Source organism: Zootoca vivipara, chromosome 1, assembly GCF_965207765.1.
Source record: "Zootoca vivipara chromosome 1, rZooViv2.hap1.1, whole genome shotgun sequence".
Taxonomy (NCBI): domain Eukaryota; kingdom Metazoa; phylum Chordata; class Lepidosauria; order Squamata; family Lacertidae; genus Zootoca; species Zootoca vivipara.
The window spans coordinates 41,335,036-41,355,384 of NC_142582.1; the positions used below are offsets into that span (position 1 = coordinate 41,335,036).

General features: G+C 43.5%; 1 protein-coding gene across 9 annotated transcripts; it reads left to right on the plus strand.

The window, feature by feature from the left end:
* The first annotated feature begins 1,767 nt into the window (after positions 1 to 1,767).
* Positions 1,768 to 19,855, plus strand: INSIG2 (insulin induced gene 2). Of its 9 annotated transcripts, XM_088661990.1 has the most exons (9): positions 1,768 to 1,831; positions 5,548 to 5,635; positions 8,441 to 8,573; positions 9,610 to 9,703; positions 9,856 to 9,966; positions 13,878 to 14,002; positions 14,639 to 14,805; positions 15,663 to 15,762; positions 16,360 to 19,855. In XM_088661990.1, the coding sequence occupies exons 6-9, from the start codon at positions 13,904 to 13,906 to the stop codon at positions 16,399 to 16,401; spliced, it is 408 nt and encodes a 135-aa protein (XP_088518116.1). In that variant the 5' UTR covers positions 1,768 to 1,831; positions 5,548 to 5,635; positions 8,441 to 8,573; positions 9,610 to 9,703; positions 9,856 to 9,966; positions 13,878 to 13,903; the 3' UTR covers positions 16,402 to 19,855. The 9 variants fall into 9 exon arrangements, with proteins under 9 accessions (XP_088518116.1, XP_088518102.1, XP_034985896.1 ...); XM_088661976.1 differs by having other exon boundaries at positions 9,610 to 9,966; XM_035130005.3 differs by lacking the exon at positions 8,441 to 8,573.
* Positions 19,856 to 20,349: the final 494 nt, after the last annotated feature.

The window sequence follows — 20,349 nt, forward strand, 5'->3', positions numbered from 1 at the left end:
GCACCTGTTGGTTTCTGCATGTTATGCAGCAAAGTGTTTCATGCAGGGGAAAATATGGCAGCCCTATTTGTCCTGGTGTCCATGGCAGAATTCACAAGTACTTGCTGTGGCAAGAGTCACTTCTTCTTGGCGCAATCCATAGTGTCCCATCCTTGATACATGCTTCCTTCATATACAAATTTGTGGAATTGTGGTAAGTACACATCTGGGAAGCACCGTGAACTGGCTCCAAGACAACTGTTCCACTGTAACTCCACTCAGTTAAGCAATGAAATAGTAGCAGTACCTTGAAAAGACACACATCTCCTGAATTAAGATTTTGAGGTACAGTGGTACCTCTACTTATGAATTTAATGCGTTCCGAACGCACATTTGTAAGTCGAAAAAATTTGTAAGTTGAATCCCATATGAATACATTGGGAGAAGAAATTCTAAAAATTCGTAAGTAGAAAAAATCCTATCTAAACTGCATCCAAGATGGCGGACGGAGCTCCATTCGTAAGTAGAAACATTCGTAAGTAGAGGTACCACTGTATACTTATTGCATATGTGAGAGTCTCTAGCCTCAGGCAGGAGTGATGTGCAAGAAAGCTTATCTTCACCAGAAAAGGTCACTACACCTTAGGAAAGGAATTCTCTTATCCTGCAATAAATCTGACAGGTCAAATGAAATAGTAGCCAGAACCATAAATACCCAATCTTCACTATTGTAGGCATCCATTAGTAATTGTTTTTGCATGGCAGATTTCTTTAAATTGATTTAATTTGTCAATCAATAAAACCTACAGCCCTAGTTTTTGTTTTAAAAAGGGGAATACTGAACAGTTGTCCTTGGGATGGGATAATATTCTAAAGAAACTGTAAAGTTTCTTTCCATGTGTAAAGAATAAGTAATGAATAACAATTATCCAATTGGCAGTTGCTCTTTATTATTCTGATGAATTTAAAAATACAGCACAATGCAGTTTTGTGGAGGAACATTATACAACTTACTTCGATTTCAATTTTTATTGTAAACATTTTAGGCTTGCTATTTTGTTTCATTTTCCAGGCAGGGCCCTTAGGAGTTTAACAACTGCTGGCCAAGCAGCAATTTTGCTTGTGAAGATGCTGATGTGATGAAGGAAAAGCTACAGTACCATACTTCTCTCAAGGGGTCTGCCAAGGAAAAAAAAGAGAGAGTTGGCTACAGCACTGCTGTTAGCTTTGGGTGCAATAACCTATATGCCAATAAAGGTGTTGTATGGAATTGGGTGCAATAACCATTCAGTTTTAAATACAGTATAAATAGCATTGCTAACTTTTACTTTTAGCAAACAATTAATGGTCCAACGATTGACCACTATGGGCAAAGGAGCGAATTCTGTTGCATCCAAATCCGGGTAAAAATATACATTAAGTTTTAAAACGGACGACCAGTTATAAATCTAACCCGCTGCGTATTTCCCTGCGCAGCAATTTAAATTCGCATGGCTCAGAAAATGCGACAGGACCCAAACGCAGACACAACCACTCTTTCCTACTTTGAAGCTAGCATATCTGTCTAATAATAATGATGATAATGATGGAAGAGTTTACTCGAATTTCTTCTCTCGCCCCGCTCAAGCAAGCAAACCAACCCGCGCCCAACCCCACCCCCACGCCCGGTCTCCCGGGCTCTCGGGCCCCGGACTTCCCTGCAGCCTCCGCGGCTCGGCGGAAGCGGCTTTCCCCCGAGTCAGGTGTCGTCGTCGTCGTCGGCAAGGCGAGCCCGCTGCCGGGTTAGAGGAGACGCGGGAGGCGGAGACTAGCAGGCAGGCAGGCAGGGGAGGGAGAAGATGGCGGAGGCAGAGTGAGTAGAGAACTCGGCGTGTTTGCGGCGGTGGCGGCGGCGGGGCGGGCGGAGAGGGAGCGGGACTCGGCCGCGGGGCTGCAGCCGGCGAGCGGGGAGGGCGCTTCGGAGGGGATGCAGCAGCCGCAGCAGAGGGGGCGGGGGGCTCCCACATGTCTCTATGTCTACGTATATCTATACCTAATAGGCAGCTGTAGAGCCTTCCCCGCACCCCTCCTGCCTCTCCTGGTTTAAGGTGACGGAGTTTAGCGGCTCCTGACGCCTGTCAGTCAGAGGGAGACAGACAGACAGTCAGACAGACGGTCAGCCTTAGGGGTGATTGTCATGCCGCCGCCACCACCACCACCCGTCTAGACGGCGCTACTTTTGCAAAGGGTGCTTGCTGCTCCTTGCCCTCCTGTCAAGCCGGAGAGAACGACACATGTTTTCGTAGAGAGAGTTGTAGGGTTGGGAGGGGATTCCCCCAAGGGTCATCTAGTCCAACCCCCTGCAAACCAGGGATCGCAGCTGAATCGCCAGGTCGAGAGCCAAGACAAGGCGCAGGGAACCTGTTGTCTTTCCAGACACCCACACCCAGTGCCGGATAAGCTAAGCCAGCTATAGCTTAGGGGCCCCACTCTCTTGGGACCCCCCCAAAAAAAATTAAAGGAAAAAACAACTGGATGTACATTTCCAAAATATAAGATAAAAACAAATAAAAACAAATAAAAAACAAATTGTGTTGTGTATGGACCTATCAGGTCCATAAATTACCCTATAGCACAGGCATCCCCAAACTTCGGCCCTCCAGTCGTTTTGGACTACAATTCCCATCATCCCTGACCACTGGTCTTCTTAGCTAGGGATCATGGGAGTTGTAGGCCAAAAGTCTGGAGGGCTGCTGTTTGGGGGTGCCTGCTATAGCATATATTCAACACAAAAAACAGCGGCAATTTGTTGTTGACAAAGGACAGCTGGACATATAAAGGGCTCCATTATCTTCAGTAGCTCTAACCAGCCAAACCTGAACTTGGGACAGCCCAAATTGGCTGGTTCAAAGACCATCCAGTTCAGGAAGTAGCTAGCCTACATCGAAGCCAGAAATGAAGGTTTCTTCTTGCGTGCTGTTTTTATTTCTATCCCACCTGTGTGCATAAAAGGAAGTGCAAGGCAAAATGATGTCGTTTTGCCAAACTTCCCCTGCCTGCCCAAATTTCATCCCATCACCACCCAGTGAGTCCATGCCTGAAAGGAGGTTTGAACCTGGTCCTAGCTCAGTGCTCCCAACTAACTGCAACACAATGTCCACCAGATTGCTTCCTGCAGTAGAGGTCATCCCTTTAGGACAAGGCCCTTCATCAGGTCACTGACTACGTCACAGAAGACATAACAGGGAGTGGATGTAGTGTGGGTTTTAGTATTCAGGCGCTTTCTTTGTTTTCTGTTTTTTTGATGCAACAAATTTTCTGCTTTTTGAAAAGGTATCTTCACATTCCCCCCCCCCCAAACACACACACACTTATTCTAGTTTTATTTCTTCAAGGATGTATAATTATGTACAAGGTTTATATCAAGCTCTTATCAATTCCATCTAAGAATAAAGTGAGGTGGGGGAGAGTTTGTTCAGGTTTTTTTATTTATTAACTTGAGGGATTTAAAAGCAACGTCAATCTGCATCACCAGCGGCAGTAGAAATATATTCAAGTCCTTCCTGTGCGTATGTAGATTGTTCCTGTCTCAGGGTTGGCCTGCAGTGTTAGACAATTTTTATTTGTCCATCATTATTGCTCTTACATTTCAACCATGCCTTACTAGGTGACTATAGATGGAACCACATGAGGTAAGCTACCACATGGCTATGTGTCCTCTCTGGAACTCACCAAGCTGAGTTGTACCATCACCAAGTTTCTTGAGGGGTTGTAGAAGCATGGTAATGGCAATTTCATTGAAGTGGTTGCCTACAGATAGCTGCCCATACAGGTCAATCTGTGCATTTGTTTTGAATCTGCTATTGTGTGGTCAATGGCTGTATAAATAGGATCCACTAAATCTGCTTGCAGTGCCCCTGTAATGTACACTGAGAACAAGATAGTCACTTGGCTCCTGGCCAAAGGCCGTAGCAAACCTCACCAGGAAGAGAAAATACCTTGCATGGTGCTACCTGGCATGGCAACCACAAATAATGGTTGAAATAACAAACCAAACAAAAATAAGCAGACTCATATTTGTGAGTCTAGTTATTGTGGTACTGTACAAAGGAGGTGTGTTTGTGTTGTTCATACAGAATGCAATTTAAAATCATTTCATTTAAAATCAATAGGAAATCTGCTAAATCTTGTTGTTTAGGATATTTGCTCCCCATCGTCTCAGAAAAGGTTGGAATAATTTGTGAACATTCCAGACTGAGTATTTCTTTTGAAAATGCTTTCATTTTTCAAGGCCACTGATGGTGCAATACCTTCACAAGGGAGCTTTGCAAGAGTTGCTTCAATACAGGAGATCTTTTCTTACCTTGCTTTATGTGCCACCTAACCATAAATTTGTGTGATACTGGTGCATTGCTCAAGAAGAGTTAATATAGTTAAGTATTGTAATAGTTAATAGTCGAGTCATCTTTAGTCTCATTTTTGAGAAATTGATTTATAAATTAAAGGTATCTCGGGGTGCAGCTACAATTCAGTTTCTGTGAATTCCAGTGTGAACTGGCCTGATTTGTGTTTCCTTGCAGATTGGACTAATTATCCTTTGGAGTTTGTATTTCTCCAAATTTTGTGATGCAGTTCTTGGCTCAACAACAACAAACCAAATGAGTTATTTTAGGATAAAACATGTTTAGAAATGCACACAGTGAGATAAAATATGTCAGGAATGCTTTGATGGTGTTTCCTGCTTGGCAGGGGGTTGGACTGGGTGGCCCTTGTGGTCTCTTCCAACTCTATGATTCTATAAATTAATACAAATACGTTTGGCAGATTGTTTAAAAGCAAATAGCATTTTAAAAGACCCTGATGTTGGGAAAGATTGAGGGCACTAGGAGAAGGGGACGACAGAGGACGAGATGGTTGGACAGTGTTCGCGAAGCTACGAACATGAGTTTGACCAAACTGCGGGAGGCAGTGCAAGACAGGAGTGCCTGGGGTGCTATGGTCCATGGGGTCACGAAGAGTCGGACATGACTAAATGACTAAACAACAACAACAGCATTTTAAAGCAGGAATGAGTTTGTGAATGAACATGTGCAAAATTAACCCAGGCAGGAAATATACAAATTTGTCCTTCCTTAGTCCATAGAACCTTCCATATGCATGCGGAGAGGATCTCTGCAAGTGCATCTAAGCCCTCTTTTCCCTTCTTGCCCTACACCTTTTACTTGTTTCACTTTCATGGTGCCATGTGTGCTGCTGCTTAGCCAGCCATTCTCTGTGATGAGAGCTCTTCCTCTGCACCACATTCAGTTATCTGATGGCCTGCGTTTATATAGGGTTCTGGCATGTAGGCTACTCACGCAAAATAGAAAAATTCTTCTTGCTGGCATTCTGGAGAGAAGATAACTCTTATGTGAGGGTAACTATACCTAGCACAGTGGCAAGAAGCCAAGTTGAGAGTTGATAAGGAGGTGGGCATCACAGAAAACAGGACCCCATATGCAGCCACAAAAGGTCCTGCCTGGGCAATAGTCTCTGCACAGAAATCTATTGAGCTGTTGTAAATACTTTATTGTGTCCCCTATCCCCCAGCAAAGACAGGAGTGCCTGGCGTGCTCTGGTCCATGGGGTCACGAAGAGTTGGACACGACTAAACAACAACAACAATCCCCCAGAAAATGTAAGACCGTTCTGTTTTATATGTAAAATAACTGAAAAATGACTGACGGCCTTGTCATGTCTGCTTTAGGGGATTTACAAAAAATTGTTGGTGGGGAACGAACACTTGGCTTAGCTTTCAATTGACGAGGAGCAGGCAAAATACATTTTTATTTATACAGGCCTCTGTCCTGCAAGCTCCCTTGCAAATATATTTGAATTGGTTTTAACTGATTTGGCGTTAAAAAAAATTTTTTTGGACTGCTGTTGTAGCTTCCCTTGGATCTTTTTAAAAAACTTTTTATTTTATAGCTGTTTTGTGGTATTTTTCTACCTATATTGGGGACTGTGCCATCAGGCCAAGGCATTGCCCGCTTATTTATGTCATTGGCACATGGCCTCAGAACTGCGTTTGATGTCTGACTATAAACCCAGAATGAGGTTCTGGATGCAGTCTTGAATGTACACAGGTTTCAAACAATAGAGGACCTTCCAAAACCCAATAGCAGAGTCTGAAAACTCTGTTTCCTGCTTTGTAGCAAAACACTGTAATGTACCTGTGGTTGCCTAGATCAGTAGGCAACCTGACTATTGAACTGTGAAGAGAACTGCAAGTGATAGGGAACTACTATAGGAAGTCTGCACAGAGATGGCAATTAACTAAAAGTGAGACCTGATGGTCACCAGAGCAAAGAATGTTATGACAAGGTCATTCTGGACCAGAGGAAAGCTTAGGCTGCATAAATTGCAGAGTTGGGAGTGGGGAAATCAGCCTTCGAAACAAAACAGAAACAACCACCCACATGATCACATAAGTAAGGCCTACTTCTATGCCTTCTACATCAGGTACTCAAGAAAATTCCACACTCCTCACTAGCTCTCCCTACACACCCTCTGGATCAGACTGGCAGAATTCCTTTTTCAGACACCTCTTTTTCCAACCTGTCAATCAAATACCTTGTTCTACATGGTTCCAGTGTCACATTCATGTATAACAAGTATTTTGACTGACAGCTTAGTCAACTGGAACGTTAAAGGGAGGGGGAAACCCTCCCCCAGAAGCGTTGTTTTGCACATTCTGAAGCTGCCAATCGTTTGCATCTTTTGATGGCGCTTATTCATAAGCAAGTGGAGGAGATGTAGCAGCAAGAGACTGCTTGTTTCTCCTATACCACCTCTTATTCAGCAGATTCTCGGAGCACACAGAACTGCCTGCAGGTGCGGAGTACTGCTGCTGGCCTGCACTTCTGCACCCAACAAATTGCCAACTGAGCATAGTAAAAAATGAAAAAAGGAAGTTGCAATCACTCTTCAACCCACTTCCACAAAGGTAGTCTAGCAAGGTTCTGTATAGCTTACAGTATATGGAATCCTTTGGGATCCCTTTGCACCAGATACGCAGGTGGGAAGCAATAGGTGGTGGTGGATCTTTGCCCACATCTAGTGTGCAGGTTCTGAAAGAATGCATCAATTGTCAACACAGCACCCATGCTTTCAGCGGTCCATCTTTTGGTGGTAATATTTTTGATTTTGAAGAGCTTGTGGTCAGTTGGATGAAAAGCCTTGAGGGAAGGCAGATGGCTAAGACATTGGGGGCAAAATATAGAAAAGGGCACAAGAAATGCTTTTTGAAGGCTTAGGTTATGAGTTCAGAGTAAGAGTTGATTGTGTGGCTCAGCTGAAGCTTCTGTGGGTGACTTCTGCTTTTCCAAGCAATTGAATGGAGTTAAGCTTAGAAACGCTGCAAAAATTTGAGAGGGGTTTGCCTATACATGCAGCATACCTCACCATGGAGCTCAAGACACCACCTACACAGTGAGTTCTGTTTTCTGAACGATGCTATCTAAACAAGGATAACTGAAACATTGATTCATCCCCTACGTAACCAACTGATCACTGTGCCCTTCCAAAGAGGGAATCCTGCAGGTACCACCCTATCAAAGAGGTTCATTTCAGAATCGGGCCAGAATTAGGATGGGAGCATCTCCCCTTTGGGACATATCTATGTCTGCTACATATCAGAGAGGCAACTCCTCTGTTGTCATTCAGTAAGTGCTAAAGACATTCCTGTTTCAGCAAACATTCAAAATAGAGATCTTTACCTCTGTATCAGATTTAAAACTTGTTTTTATTATACTGTGAATCACTTTGGGATGCCTCATGGGAAGCGACTCATAGATGAAACAAGAAATAATAACATAATAATACTGAGCACCAAAGGGTTTGGGTTGACTGTTTCATTCCCTGTCCTGCTTGTCAGCACCTAGCTGGCTCCTGTTGGAAATAGGATGTTAGAATTGATATCTCTTTAGTCTGATCCGGGAAGACAGCTCCCCTATTCCTATGAAGTGCTTCAGATATACATGCACACTCACTGAAAGGCTCCCTTTTTCTGTTCTACCACATAGGGCACCAGCTTTGGAGTTACGCAAGTTTGCCCAGCCAGGTTTCTGATTTCAAAGCATACCTTAGTCATTTTCTCTGCATATTCTGTTCTTCTGGCGCGGCGTTAAGTGTGCAAAGAAAGTTGCGCAAGCACCCCTTGAACTCACCTGACCGTAGCACTGTATGTCTTAACAAAACCTAATAAAAAATTCCTTCAGTAGCACCTTAAAGACCAACTAAGTTTTAATTTTGGTATGAGCTTTCGTGTGCATGCACACTTCATCGAGGACACCTTTCAAAGCCCCTTTACTCAATGATGTTTTTGTGGGGAGAGGAGAGGCACACAGCAACACCTAATAATGCCTGGGTGTGTTTCCATTCTTTTGTTTGCATATTGATCTAACCAAGTCAGTTACTGAAGTTGTCATCATTCGATTATCAGGCACACAATTCCATTGACTTCTAAGGAGCGACACTGCTGCGTCTTCTTTCCCCATCAAAGCGACACCCTAGCCATTGTACTATCTGTGCAGCTACTCTGATTCTATTCCTGATAAGTTCAACTTAAAGCTACCGTAGGTTGTGGAGTTTATTATGCAATCTCCAATAACTTATTATCACAGAAATTTGTGGAAGCACCTCTTTGGGACGTTGCCACATCTACTTTGTATGTTTATGTTTGTAGTAACATGATGTGTGCCAGGCTTTGGCTAAAAGAAAACAAAAGAAGAGAAAACAGGCTATGCTACTTCTGTGATTCACCATTACCCTATGAATGTTTGGCTGCCTGTGACATTCCATGTTCATTTCTCATCTTTTGGGGAGACGGGTCTTGAATCTTTCAGCAATAGAGATCAAAAGTCCTAGTATCAGTTTTGTCAAGAATAAATAATTCCTGAAGCAGTGGTGATGAACCAGAAAGTTTAGTAAAAATCATTTTATTCCCATTTTGTTTTCTGCAACTTCCTTCTAGGGAGATGGCGGTTATGGTTGTTACTCAGCAAAGTCTTACATAGAGTAGACCTATTGAAATAAATGAGCATGGGTAAGTTAGGTCCATGGGTGTCAATAGGTCTACTCTGAATAAAACCTGGGTGCATACCACCCCAGGATTTAAAGCTTTTATTCACAAATGAGGAGTAGAATTTTATTGTACTAAAATAAATGAAAGCTGTGAATACTTCCCAATTAAGCTGAATATCTGGGTGTTAATTTTTTCATATAGAAAAGCACCTCCTTATGCATGTTTTAAGGTGATGCTACATTTATCTTTATATCAGCAACTTATTTTTATAGCATATATATATGCTCTCAAGCCTTTCTTGCTCACACACATTAGTGTGCATTCATTACAGAACCTGATGCCTCTGTATTTTAGTGAGTGGCTGAGACACGTACCCAGAGCGGCTGTGCTTGTTTTCTGCTCAGAAGCATCTTTGGAATGGGTTGAATCTACCGGCCACTTATTCCTTGTACAGTAGCACAAGGATTGAAAGCTGCAGAATTTGGCTAGTATAAGTCTTCATGAGTTAATGCCATGCTGCCGCAGCCTTCTTCGAATATATGTGGGTGCTCCATAATTATATTGTTTGTTTGTTTTGTTTTGCACAGGAATTGGAGTACACCCTGAATTAAGAAAAATAGTATTGCTTCAAGCTTCTTGGCCATCCTCCCTTCTCTCCCAACATATGCGTTGCATTTTGCTGTAAGTACAGGCGGCCATGGCAGATGACGATGATACGCAGCCATCCATCCCAAAGAAGTGCGGTCCGTACATTTCTTCGGTGACCAGCCACAGCCTGAACTTGATGATCCGCGGAATAGTCCTGTTTTTAATTGGTGTCTTTCTTGCTCTAGTATTAAACTTGCTACAAATTCAAAGAAACGTCACCTTGTTTCCACCGGATGTGATCACCAGCGTCTTCTCCTCGGCTTGGTGGGTACCGCTTTGCTGTGGAACAGCATCAGGTATGTCGGAACAAATGCAGCCAGAGGGAAACCTTATCAGGGAAAACATCACGGGATTTATTCAGTGCACAGAAGCACCATTTGGCGTTTCTTCCTCCTTTCCTCCAAGAGACCTGTGGACATGAACCGGGCAACGGTCATTACGAGGAACATGAGGTCTAGGTGAACCTTTTGCTTCTATGCACTTCCCTGTCTCCTCTGCTGAGCCATGGAGAATGAGGTGGACTGAGAGTCACGGATGTGGGAGGTGCATCATGTAGCCCCGACTTTCCACATAGGAACCTGATGTTCTGAGACAGGGCCGTCTTGAGCAGATCGCGCGCCCTGGTGCTGAGGGGCGGAGATCGCTCCGCCGCCCGCCCCGCCCTCGCAGGGCGCGATTGGCCCTCCTTGCCAAGCCGGCGCCCACCTTACCAGCCCCCCGCCATGGTGCAATGCGCCACCGGGGGGCTATGAAGAGCTGGCCCTGTTCTGAGAACTCATGCGTGCACATCGGAGAATATGCAGATGCTGGATTCATGCAACTGTGCTACCCAGTTACAGCTCCCCTACTTGCTGCTAGTAGGGATTAGCTTGCTGGGATGTCTTAGATTCTGGCAGAGGAAAGAGTGCCAGGCATTCTCCATTTGTCATTGCTTCTAATGAGCCAATGACAGTGCCAGATTTATGTATAAGCTAAACAAGCTATAGCTTAGGGCCCCACTCTCTTTGCCCCCCCCCCAAAAAAAAATTTAAAGGGAATAAAACCTGGATGTAAATTTCCAAAATGTAAGATAAAAAACATAAAATAAAACCTACATACAGCAACAGTGTTTTGTGTTGTATAGGCTCCTATGATGTAAGTAATAGGCCCTGCCTGTTAGCTTGCTCCCTCAAATATCATTTGTTTGCTCATATTTATATATAGGTGGTAGTGTGGTCTAAACCACAGAGCCTAGGACTTGATCAGAAGGTCGGCGGTTCGAATCCCCGCGACGGGGTGAGCTCCCATTGCTCAGTCCCAGCTCCTGCCCACCTAGCAGTTCGAAAGCACGTCAGAGTGCAAGTAGATAAATAGGAACCGCTCTGGCGGGAAGGTAAACACCGTTTCTGTGCGCTGCTCTGGTTTGCCAGAAGCGGCTTAGTCATGCTGGCCACATGACCTGGAAGCTGTCTGCAGACAAACACCTGCTCCCTCGGCCTATAGAGTGAGATGAGCGCCACAACCCCAGAGCGTCCACTCCTGGACCTAATGGTCAGGGGTAACTTTACCTTTACCTATATATAGGGTGCCTACATTCTGCATGGACTGGTTGCATGGCAACATGTGCAAATGGCTTTAGATACCCATTAGGCCCATAAATTACCATATAGCATATATTCAAGACAAAAAACAGCGACAATTTGTTGTTGACAAACTGGACAGCTGGACATATAAAGGGCCCCATGACCTTCAGTAGCTTAGGGCCTCATCAAACCTAAATCCGGCCCTGCATCAACCACATGACTGGCCCTAGGCAGAGAGGGAGGCCTAGCTAATCTGGACCAGGGCTGGTGGGAGGGGACGCCAACACTTCACTTCCGCAGTCCCAGTCCGGATTTCACCTCCCCTCCCATGGCTGCAGTTTAGGAAAGAAACAGCAGTCATGGGCAGTCAGTTTCCATTCAGTGATCCAACTTCATTTAAAAATAATAATATCTGATTTCAATTCCCATTTGGTGGTCCAAATGCATTTTGAAAATCTGATTTATCGTAGAAGTGTTCTTAAATTTTGCAAGGCAATGCTCGCCTTAAGTAAGTAGCATGGTGTGCTGAATTCTTTTGAATGAGCGGAATTTCTGTAAGCCAAACTGCTGGTGGGGGCTGATGAGAGTTATAGCCCAAAACATCTGGAGAACCTCAGGTTGGGTAAGGCTGCCGTAGTACAATGGCATCTAGATTTCTGTGGCAGGGTAGGGTACATACCTTTCCAGTCTCCCTACCACTTATTCAGCCAATACTTTAATGAATTCAGTTGCTGCATAAGATCTTTTTATCAGCGGAAACCTCTTGGCAGTGGAGTCGGGGCAACACTAGGGGAAGGTTCTATTGTCAGTAAACCTCCCATAATATGCCAATATTTTCCTGGGGTGCTGCTTGTCAGATTCTGATACAGGTCAATAAACCTATCTATTGTCTAGGAAACAGATTTTTGTTGTTGCTGCTGAAGATAATCTTCAAGGCTACGTATCTTGCATCATCTAATTACTTTCCTTTTGTAAAATAAAAAAATTCCTTCAGTAGCACCTTAAAGACCAACTAAGTTTTTATTTTGGTATGAGCTTTCGTGTGCATGCACACTTCTTCAGATACCACACTTCTTCCTTTTGTACCTTCTCATGGAGTTAATACACCACAGATTTCACAGAGGATTCAGATTTGAAAGGAATTGTCTGTGTAAATTGTCTGAATGTGTTAGCTTTCTTTTCTCCGGGGGTGGGGGTGGGGGGTTGTGCGCTTGGAATATTTTGGTCACAGTTAGAGACTCGTTTTATCTCTATAAACTGCCTGCCTATCATCGTTCCTTTTTTTAAAAAAATATTTTTTGCCCATCTGAAATCCTTGAGCATTTTCCTGCACCATTTGCTTCATTTTTATTTTATACCTAGAATGGCAATTCTAGACACAAGCATTTGTTTGGCTTGATTGTCTTTTGCCATCCTTCTCCAACCTGGTCCCTCTGGAGGTTTAGAGTACAGCTCCTAGCATCCCACACTGTTGTTTGTTGTTGTTGTTTGTTGTTTGATGTTGTTGTTGTTGTTGTTGTTTGCTTTTATTAGCCACTTTTCCCACAAAGGTGACTCGAAGCAGCTTGCAAAAATGGTACAAACATTAAAACTGGATACAGTGGTACCTCGGGTTGCAAACACTTCAGGTTACAAACGCTTCAGGTTACAAACTCCAGTAACCCGGAAGTAGTTACCACCGGTTGCAAACTTTGCCCCAGGATGAGAACGGAAATCGCTCGCCAGCAGCAGCCGAAGGCCCCATTAGAGAAAGCGCACCTCAGGTTAAGAACAGTTTCGGGTTAAGAACGGACTTCCGGAACGAATTAAGTTCGTAACCCGAGGTACCACTGTATTAGGAACCAAAGAGAATGAGAACCTAAAAACACATCCATATATGTCTCAAACACCCCACCCCACTAAAAGAGGCCACAGATAGCTAAAACCCTCCAAATTAAGGGGCTAAAGCAGGCACCCCCAAACTGTGGCCCTCCAGATGTTTTGGCCTACAACTCCCATGATCCCTAGCTAACAGGACCAGTGGTCGGGGAAGATGAGAATTGTAGTCCAAAACATCTGGAGGGCCGAAGTTTGGGGATGCCTGGGCTAAAGCCTGGGTTCAAAGAGATGTTTTTGCCTGGTGCCTGAAAATACATAGCAGTGGTGCCAGGCATGCCTCCTGGGGGAGAGTGTTTCACAAGCAGGATGCTATCAGTCAAAAGGCTTCCTTTCATGTTTCCACCCTCTGCACCTCTCTCAGTGGGTGCACATGGAGAAGGGCCTCAGGTGATGAACACAGTCTGACTTGGTTCATGTGGGGACAGGTAATCCTTGAAAGTGAGCTGCATGAGGCTTTATAGGTCAAAACCAGCACAATGGTTCCCCACATTGCCTGGGGCTAATGGAAGTTCTAGTACAAAGCATCTGGAGGGCATTCAACAAGGTTAAAGGCACGGGCAGTGGCGAATTTTTTTTTTTTTTGCTAGCGTATTTCCATCTGTGGAAAGCTTTCCATTTGTAAAAAAATACAGTTTCATAAAATTAACTAGTAATGTAACGAATGGTTTCCAGTGTGATATCAGCCAATTTAGGGAGTGTCAGCGAATGGCAAATTTGGCAGAAGTCATAATTGTTCCTTTCGCTTTTGTTGTTGTTGTTATTTACAGCTGTGATTGGGTTATTGTACCCCTGCATGGATCGACACCTGGGAGAGCCACACAAATTTAAGAGGGAATGGTCCAGTGTGATGCGGTGTGTAGCGGTCTTTGTTGGTATAAATCATGCCAGTGCTGTATCCTTCTCTATGGTAATGAAGTTGGCAGCCGCATCCAAACTTTTTTCTAGGAGGCCAAAAGCTAAACAACAGCTGCCCTGCTCACTTCACTGGGATTGCATGCCTGGTGCACTCCCCGGCGTGGCAGTGAATTTATTATTTGCCCTTCCATTGTTAACTCAGGGTGATTTACAACAGTTTCAAGCTACATGTTTAAAATAACTTAATAAACACAATAAAAAATCCAGTGTGGCTGAAGAAAGCTTGGCCATAAAACAGCAGCGAGAAGCAATAAAGTATTAAGAAATAACATTCTCGTGACACAGGAGTTCTCGCTAATGACAGGGTGCATGTAAACTTTTAGCAAGGTGGCTATCCCAAGGAAGGTACTTTTGCCAGACAACACCCACTCATGAGTAATTGCATACCTACTAAAGATGCATTTGAAACATCATGCCTTTGGTCTAGTCCTAAGAGTGCTGCAAATGGTCAGCCTGGGATGTTCCAGTTAGATCTGATTTTCGGAAAGCTGTTCAGTGTCAGGAAAATCAGAGCTGTGTGATGCTTACTGGCAATCCCTTTGAGGCAAAACCCCAAAACAATTAGTCAGTGTTCCGCTGATCTTCCAAAACTGTTCCTTAACGACGCTCACAGAAAGTGGATTTTGCCAACAACATCCAGTTGTCCCTCACACTTGCTGCGCTTTCAATTGGGCTGTGGTGGACGTTCGATCGATCTCGAAGTGGCTTCGGCCTGGGAATAGGAATTGCATTTCTTGCCACATTGGTGACTCAGCTTCTCGTCTACAATGGAGTTTATCAGTAAGTGTTTTCTGTTCAGTAAGGCGATTGTAATGCTAGGATATTAGAGGAGGTATCGGGTTGGTGCCGATGAAATACTAAAAAACTATTCCGACTCCTTGCCCAGCGTGCATCAATCCCTACAGAATGGACATGTCCCAGAGGTGTGCAAGATCGCATCTGAGGTGCGGGAATTTGCATGCTTTTGGCTTTGGGACTGTGTGCTTCTACACTGGCCTGCTCTGTTTAAAAAGAAGAAATAGAAGGGGAGAGGTGTTCAAGCAGCATGACCACAAGCAGGACCCCACACTTGTGTTCCCAACCTTGCAGCAGGTGCTTGCCCTCTTCCCAGCTTACAAGGTCAAGGGAAAAGCTTAGGGGTGTTTTGGCAGTTTCATTGCCAATGTCCTATGAGCAGCTTAGCCAAAGCGCCTAGGGCCAAAACAACAACCCTATTGCTACCTTTCCAATCTCAAACTTGGAGCTAGGGAAGGAACCTGGCGTCACATGGAGGTGCAGCATGGGGTCAGGGAACAAGCGGAGGGGCCTGGCTGCATTGACTTCCACTGCCCCATTCTGGCATTGTGGGCTGGACTTAAGGTGTTGTGCTGATTCCAGTGGAAGATCTGCCATCAGCTCTGCTGGGCAAGGGCTGGTGTCCCGGGCATTGCTGCTTATGGGTCTTTTTGCAAAGCTTCAATGCACAGTGAGCAGGCCGTGCCTCATTTTTCAGAAACGGGACTGTGTCGGTTGCATTAGCACAAGCTGTTACTTGTACCAGTGCAGTCTTGAGCCCAGGCGACAGCGTCAGAGTGTCGGAGTTTTCCTGTTTCTTTGTGCATTGTTTCAGGCCTAACCATGACTCTGTCTCTCCCTAGATACACATCTCCTGACTTCCTTTATGTGCGTTCCTGGTTACCCTGTATATTTTTTGCTGGTGGAATAACTATGGGGAACATTGGCAGGCAGCTGGCAATGGTAAGTTAAGTCTGTCAGTGCTGGGATTATTTGCAGCATACTTGTGAATAATCTTGTCTACCTTTAGATGTGTGAGCCATCCTTTGCAGGCCGCATCCAGATAACTGTACTGCTGTTCAGGAAGCAGTACCTGTGCTTTCCAACCCTGCCATGTTCTCCACTTAACTACAGTCGCTATTCCGTTCACAGTGCCTTGTAGGAAAAAACCCAGGGTGTACCTGATGCTGTCTGTGCATGAGCAGAACTCCCCCTTGCATAATGAGACTTCATCTTCTCATCTACCCCTGTAAACCTACCCCACAACATGCCCTCAAAACCTGCTCTGGATGGCTGGGAGACCTAGAGAAGTTTGGTAGGGGGTGGGGAAAGCTGCAGAGGGCATGACAGGATCATGAAGTCCTGCTGCGTGAGTGGAAGTCGGCTCAACACAACGTTGGATTCAGCCTGCAGATTGTAGGAATAAGGTGGAAAGCTGGGCTCCCAGAAAATTGACCATGCTGAGCTCCACTCATTTGCATCTCTTGTTCTCGATTTTTATTGTGTGCATGTCATTCTTGGAGACACTTGCCACTTAACTTATGTGTTTTTATTTTGTAGTACGAATGCAAAGTTGTTGCAGAAAAGTCTCATCAGGACTGAAAAAGAGCAAAGCATACCTTTCTCAAGGAGGATGAATGACAGACCTGGAAGAACTGGCACCAAGGAGTACTTTATAGTGTTTCAAAACAGCCGTCACCCTCCCTTGTGTCTTCTTCTGCTCTCACTCGCTGTCCCCCTTGGCCTGTTCCACCTGCAAAAGGCACTTTTTACTGCAATCTGTGATTGCTACGTCTGTAATTCACTTGAAAATCCCGGCATCTTGGTATCTGATCAGTGTGAAATTCTGCTGGAATGCAACATGCTGGACAAGGTGTTGGTTTTTAGATAGGAGCCTTTACTTTATAAAGTAAGCTAGTCTTGCCATATACCATTCTCTTATTTGCATAATGTTCCTGTGCCAAACCAAACTCTCTCTCTCTCTCTCTCTCTCTCTCTCTCTCTCTCTCTCTCTCTCTCTCTCCCTCTCCCTCTCCCTCTCCCTCTCCCTCTCCCTCTCCCTCCCTCCCTCCCTCCCTCCCTCTCTCTCTCTTTTGGTTGCATTCCTTTTTTTTTTTACCTTTCCCTGGACAACTTGGGAGATTAAATGTTATTAGAGTGTTTCTATTTTATTATTCAGGCCAGAGTGATGTAAAGGTGGCCTGAAAAGGCATTAAGGACAGTAAATAAGAAATATAATTCAAGGCTGTGACTTCACTTTTCCCTACCCCACCCCACCCAAAAAATCAACAGGTTAGTTGTATGTCAGGTACAGTTATACACAACCAACTTGTTCCGTGTCATGGGGTTGATTGTATATTGGATGTAAAGCCAATCTAAACTATTCTGCATACGTACAGGTGAGGCTTCTGCTGCAGTCATGCTGTCCATGCCTGTCATGTTCCTCAGTAAATAGGTGCATTCTGTTGTAGGACTCTTCATGCAACACCAGCAGTAACACTGCTGCGAGTGCAGACGTGGCTGAGATGGAGTGATGCTCCTGACACCACCTGAAAATAAGTCATCTGTGGATGATAGGAAAACCCGAACTTCTATAAATTCAGTGAAATCAGCCTCTGTTTACTTGTTGGAGGTTTCACTCTTCCACCATATGCATAAGCTTGGATTCTCGCATGCATTCTGATGATAGAAGACACAATCTGCTGTGAACTTCTCCTATGCAGGCCCCATTGAAAAGAATGGATGAGTGGATAATTGTTGTATGCTACAGCAAACATGAAAGGATCCCAATAGTTCAGGGATTGGGAGCCCCTTACCCTTCAGGTGTTGTTGGACTCCAGCTTCCATCAGCCCCAGCTAGCGTAGGCAGTGGTGAGGGATGATGGAAATTGTTTCCCATCCCTGCATTAGATTGTGCTTGGTTAAACAGACTCGAAGAAGGCCAGAGTATGATGTAACCTTGGCACACTCTTATTAGAGGTGTCCATTGAGGTTGGGGGTGTGGCAGAAAGGGAAAATGCCTTACTTGTAATGAAGCCCTAAAGTTGTTGATTCTAAGTAAAAAGCATAAGTTGAATCTGTTCTAAACTTGACCAGTTTCATTACTTCTATCATCGTCGTTCATTTAGCTTTAGAGAGCTGCTCGTATTCTTTTAAAGAACATTTTCCTTTTAAAAGAAATATTATGTAAAAGTTTTTTGTTTTTTTTAGAAAATGTGTTACAGTGACTCGAAAGGGCTTGGTCCAAAGAACTGATGTGTTTAGACAAAACGTTTTGTTTTTCTTTAATAATGTATATTGTTGTGTTCATGAAAAAAAATGTGGAACAGAGAAACTAACTAAGCAGCGTTTTTAAGGCTTGCATGCTAATATATGAAGAATATGCAATGAAAGCTTGGGACAAGAAGATGTCGGAAGGAAAATGTGCAATCAGTAAGACTTAAAGAAAAAAGGAAAGAAAAGAAAAAGCGCAAAAGCAAATAATATGCAAAATATCAGTAGCTCAGACTTCCCACTTGGTGTTGTAGCTTCCCACCGCAGCACTGAAATGTTTCCAGTGTCATCATATGGACTTAATGTTACGGAGAAAGCACTTGCGCTTTAGTGTATCTCCTTATATGCCCTCCTCCACACTGAAATGCAAACACTTTGTGTATTTTTATATGATTTAATTTTGAAGCATTTCCTTGAATGGTACAAATGTCACTTGGGATTGTGGAGATACTTTAAAATTGAGTCAACAGAGAGCTAAGTATTCCGGCATAGCTTGCAACTGCACCTGTTATCCTGCTGATTAATATTTATGGGTCAACCCAACTGTTTAAAGTGTTTGTTAAAATTGTGGCATGAGTATATTTTGAAGTCTTAAATCTGGCAATTTGGCCCTTGGAAAACAGTAGCATGACTAAATTAAGCAACAGACCAGTAAGATATGTGGAGCTTTTTATGTGAACTGTACAAGAGATCTCTTACTTTGAAGTTTCTAGTCATTGCTTGTATTCTCCAGGGCCTTCCCATAGATAGGTGAGCTTGGAGCATATCAGCAGAGAGCTAGTAGTTATAAAGGAGATCACCTTCTGTTTCACATGTATAGTCTAGGGCAACTCTTGTTGAGAGTAGATGGCCTTGGGAGTACAGCAGGTCTCTCGTTTCCCACAGTTGTTGTAGTTTTTAAATCTAGTTGACACGAAATGTGAAAAGAATTATGAAGGCACGAGGAGCAATTGTGTGGCACCTCAGTTCACAATATGGCATGTAATAGCTAAAAAAGATGGCTGTTCATGGCTATGTTCATTGAATGTTATGAATACCACTGTATTCTGTAACAGACTCTGCAAACTTTGGAGGACTTAACAGATTTGCCACTTACAAATCTTGCTTGCTTTTGTGTCATGTGTTCTTTGTACCCAGCAGTAATGAGGGGGATGGGGAAGGTTTTCATCCACCTTGCTGAAAAAGTTCAAGTGTGGTGTTAAATCTTCCATACATCTTCATATATTTATCTCATCCTTTGTATATTAACGTGAACATGGAGAATAGAACCTTTTGTATATTGTAACTACTCACCAGGCATCCTTGTATACCATGCCTTGCACTGTTGTGTCAGTCAGTGAGAGATAACACATGGTCAGTTTGAAAATGCCACTTGGAATAAGTTGAGCGACTCTTCCATGTCTTTCAGCCAATGATGCAACGTCACCCCAAAGTCATTCTTGTGGACTACTGCTTTTCTGTTGATGAGTAGCTTTTCATTTAACAAAACATGTGTTGATTTTTATGTACCTACTAGCCAGTACTAGAATTTTGGGAGGAGAGGTTTGTAATGGGAATGCCTTAATTACAGTGGTGGGAAGAAGCAGCTACTGTATAATATGTAATTATAATATTAGACTGTCTTCAAAATGTTCTGTAGAGGATGACTAAGATATATTTTAGATACAACTTTATAAGCACTATAAACTCTTCACTAGTTGTGAATTGTAAAGGTTGACGATGTTTACTTCAAATTGCTGTTAAAAGCAAAACATGTATTAAATATAATTACAGCCTTGTTGAACCGGTTTCTTTTTCGTTTTTCAAGAAGCAATAATTGATAATTATCCTGTTTCAAAGATCAAATTAGAATCCTGGCTTAATGGTTATGGAACACCTGAAATGCTACAAGGAAACAAGCCCGTTAATACACATAAATCAGAAATTGCCATGAGTCAAGATGATTGCTGCACCATTGGCCCTTTTAAGATCCAAACCCTCCAACTATGGTGAGGGCAGTGGATGTGAGAGAATTAAGTGAAGAAACAAAACTAACTAAAAAAAAAAAGGTACATTGAAAAGGCAAGAATGAAGAATATCGGGACAAGTTCATCTAAAGAAAATTACTTTCCTCTTCCAAATCTTGACTAACAGAGTCATAATTTGTTATGAGATACTTTAATTTCCAGTTATTTTGTTTATTGTAGTGTAAAAGGGCTTCAAATAAGTTATATATGGAATAGCAACACCATCCTTTCAGACAGGTCAGTATTGTCACTCCCATGTTGCCATTCAAAG